At 35.5% G+C, this 3,961-nt stretch overlaps 1 protein-coding gene across 1 annotated transcript in view; it reads left to right on the top strand.

The window, feature by feature from the left end:
* LOC117108060 overlaps positions 1-3,302 on the top strand; it is a 7,386-nt gene extending 4,084 nt beyond the window's left edge. The window contains exons 9-11 of the mRNA XM_033249916.1: positions 566-770; positions 1,136-1,516; positions 1,904-3,302. Coding sequence (XP_033105807.1) covers positions 566-770; positions 1,136-1,516; positions 1,904-2,530 — 1,213 coding nt within the window. The 3' untranslated portion in view covers positions 2,531-3,302. The remainder of the gene's footprint in view (positions 1-565; positions 771-1,135; positions 1,517-1,903) is intronic.
* The last annotated feature ends 659 nt before the right edge of the window (positions 3,303-3,961 follow it).

Consider the following 3,961-nt stretch of genomic DNA (forward strand, 5'->3'; position numbering starts at 1 on the left):
GAGACAGACTGACGTCAAATCAAAACAAAAACTTGGGAATGCAAACTTGGCATGAATGAAGCACGTGTTTTGGAGTATTTAGCGTAGTGTTGACGGAAATCAGTGTGATGTCACCAGAATGCGAAAAATTCCCTTGAATAATATGTAAACTCACCTTGAACTGTTGCTATCTGATGACGTCCAAAAATATTACAATTGAGAATTCAATGACTTTCACAGCCGTCGAAACAGAGCTTGTCAATCAAAATGATATCGAGCATGCGCCCTGGCGGCTACCAAACAATAATATAAATTTAACAAGCATTTTTTAACTACATCATTAAACGATACACCGCCTGTCATAATGTCTAGAATAATATATTGAATTGTTCATTAATAAAAAAAAAACTTTTATGACTCATATCGAAACGATTGATTTCTCGCTGATTACAGAAATTATACTGCGAATATCTTTAAATTAATTATCAGCACATTTAAAGGTATACTATTCATGTATTCTCTGCATAATATGTGGAGTGAGATCTTTAATTATTTTATGCTGAGTAATATTGATTTGTTTTCACAGACGAGCATTTGAAAGGTGGTCAAAAAACGAGAACTTGATAATTCTGGGAGATTCCGAAGCAGATAGACTACCAATATTTTCGTTCTTAGTACGACACCCTCTAACTGGTAAAGCTCTACACCACAACTTCATCGCAGCGCTGTTAAACGACCTCTACGGCATACAAGCTCGGGGTGGCTGTGCGTGCGCAGGACCATACGCACACGTAAGTCAAAAAACATTAATTAAGAACCAATATGACCTCCTTTAATGAATCTCGTCGTAGTGCCAGAGGCTGGTTGTCATTATAATTCCTGCGCCTATTCCCGGATATTCCACTTTTGGGCTAATACGGTTTTCTTTGATGAAAGAAGAAAATAAAATGAATAACATTGGCTTGAGTCACATTTGTGGCAGCAGTGTACTGGAGAAGAGGTGTATGCTCTAAATTAAACCATAAGGCACTCTGCCAAATCAAAGGCCACTTTATCAAAATATATCCATTTATATGATGTTAACTGTCTAATAAAACACACAGGTACAGATAAAGAAATTATATATATTCACTACCATTTTATATTCTGATTTTAGGATCTTCTTGGTATCTCAGAAGAAAGCGCCAGAAAGTTTTATGAGATCGTACGAGAAGATCGATTCGACGTACACAACGAGAAGCCGTCAGAGATTATCAGACCCGGGTTCGCTCGACTTAATTTACCTTTCTTTGTATCGGATGAAGAAATCGACTATATTTTGTGTGCTGTGGACGCAGTTGCAACGTATGGTTGGAAACTATTACCACAATACGAATTCGATCCTTTCACTGGCTTGTGGAAACATCGTGCTTTGGATTCTTTACCTAAATGTGGAGCAGGTTTTAAGAGCTTATTGGATATCGTTTACAACAGCAATGGTCAGTTTGTTCCTGGACCAACACATGGAGTTAAACACAATTCCACCCGTTCTCTAACGGTACGTAGGCTTACCTAAGTTTACATCTTTTACGAATTACATTTCAACATTATAATTTTTAAAAAATCGACACTTAATGCTACAAAATAATTGGTATTACTTTAATTAAGTGGATGTTAAAACTTGAACAATTAATGATTAATTAAACTTATACCAAATTCCAAGACAAATGATTTGACTTAATAAAATAGAATTTACAAGTTCTTACTTTGAGATTAACAATCGCACAGATACCATAATTCCAGACATTGTTAATTGTCTTAATTTGTTCAGTAAGTGAATTAATCACGTTTCAATAACTTTACTCAGAGCAAATAATTTATTGAATTACAAAACCACCGATCGTATTCACTAATAATTAGTTTTTAACCTTTTTTCCCCAAATAGGACTATTTTCTTGAGGCGCAACATGTTTTGGACCAAAGTTTACATCATGAGATAAGTTATAAGGCCTTGTCAGATTCTCCACTTGTTTTAGGATCAGGCAACGAGGATATGAAATGGTTTCTTGAACCTCGGGAAGCGATGGTCTGTCTTCTAGAAATGTCATCTTTTAGCCAACATCATTCTGACATCTACCTTGTTTACGAAGACGGCGTCGAAGTATCGAACGAAGAGGTAATTTTGGAGACAAGTGAAGAAGAGTCGTCTCCAGTATCAGAAACATACAGCAGCCTAAGATCATTTAGGGAGGAGGAGGAGAGGTTATGGACGGATGACGACGACGACGAAGCAAGGAGTGACGATAGTTGCGTTGAGGACTGTACGTTCACAGATGCCGTGGTACCGAACGAGGAGCAGCTTAGCGATTCTGACAGTGGGTATGATGATTTCTATCAAGGCTCCGATATGATAAAATCCAAAAACACTTGTCGGAAGCGATATTTATCGAGTGATGGCGCAGTCTACAGCAGTGGATCACCCGAACATGTATATGAAAATGGTCTACGGTCCATGTTCAAAATTAATGAACGTTTTCCATATGTAGAAACGGCTTTTCGACCGTCGCTATAATGGTGAACTTTTGACTAAAAATAGGGCTTTCGCCGAGAGATTTATGCAATTTGTTACGACAAATAGTAACATCTATCATTATCGATCCAGAGCAAACAACAGTATTTATATTTCCGAGCCCCGTAGAGAGTTGTCAATATTAGTAAATAAATGTAATATAATTAAATATGTAAATTTTGTCTAGATAAGATATATTTTGTTACGTAATCTCCATGTTGAATGTATAAATACTACTGTAGCATATATAGATGAGATTATTGACATCATAAACACTTGAGCTGGGATCAAAGATTTGTACGCCAAAGATATATTATTAATAACATCATGCCAGTATATACTGGTCATGTGATCAAATTATTCAAAGAAAATGTATCTATATTTATAATTATGAACAGAACCACCTTATGAATATTTATTAGGTTTTATGCATATTAGATGAGATAGTAAAATGTAATATTTTCAGGGTTTTTCTCTTGCTGACGATTCTAAAAAAATGCGCACAAAATGGATGCTAAATATTAAACTACTACAAATAAATAAATTATACAACATATTTTTATTCATTTTTAAACAATCAAACGATTCCAATGGACTTAGTAATCCAAATGTTTACAATTGAAGTCGTTTGGTTAAGGTCAATAGAATAAATGAATCTAACATCATGAAACAAATCATTTAATGACAGACTGTTTTACAGAACCAATGTACAACTAGGCATTGAGAAAAAGTCTAAAAAGATCATGTGAAAAAAATAAAACGTCTAAACATACAATGTTGCTTTATACAATTGTTTTATCATGTATCGTCCACGTCATAGACAAAGTTAAATGAACCAGCAGTCATCCAGGTATGTTGTAATATATAAATATCCTAAACATCACACGCTGTGAGTGGTTATGTTCAGATAGCAGCCTCGTTTCCAGGGCTGGTTGGTTGGTTACTTGAAATCTACCTTACATGCCTTACTACTCTCTCACTGATTGGAGAATGTCTGGTAATGGTGTTACAGTACTTTTACGGTTTCCATGTCAGGGTGATTTTTCTAAACATTGAACGCCATTAAGGAATGGTATGGCTGATTTTAGTTTGACCACCCACCTCCCCCCTCACCTTAGCTGTTTCCGGGATGGGAGACACTGCCGGTAGCCAGGGATACTGCCGATTCACCTCGTTGGATTGTAGACTAAATGAAGGCAGATTTTCTACCGACATCAAGGCGACAGCTACACACAAGAATCGAGATATGTTTCAAAATACAAAAGGTATTTTGTATCTTGAAATATATTTCAAGGCACAAAAATACTTTTTTTTGGCACATGTTCTATTTTTATGAATACAGAAAAATACTGAAAGCAAATTTTGGCACACGTTACATTTTATTAATGTAGTAAACACTGAAAGCATAAAAATAATTTAATAAACTCCGATAAG

This window comes from Anneissia japonica, unplaced genomic scaffold, assembly GCF_011630105.1.
Source record: "Anneissia japonica isolate Jap-2015-1 unplaced genomic scaffold, ASM1163010v1 scaffold287960_len3192837_cov198, whole genome shotgun sequence".
NCBI classification, from domain to species: Eukaryota; Metazoa; Echinodermata; class Crinoidea; order Comatulida; family Comatulidae; genus Anneissia; species Anneissia japonica.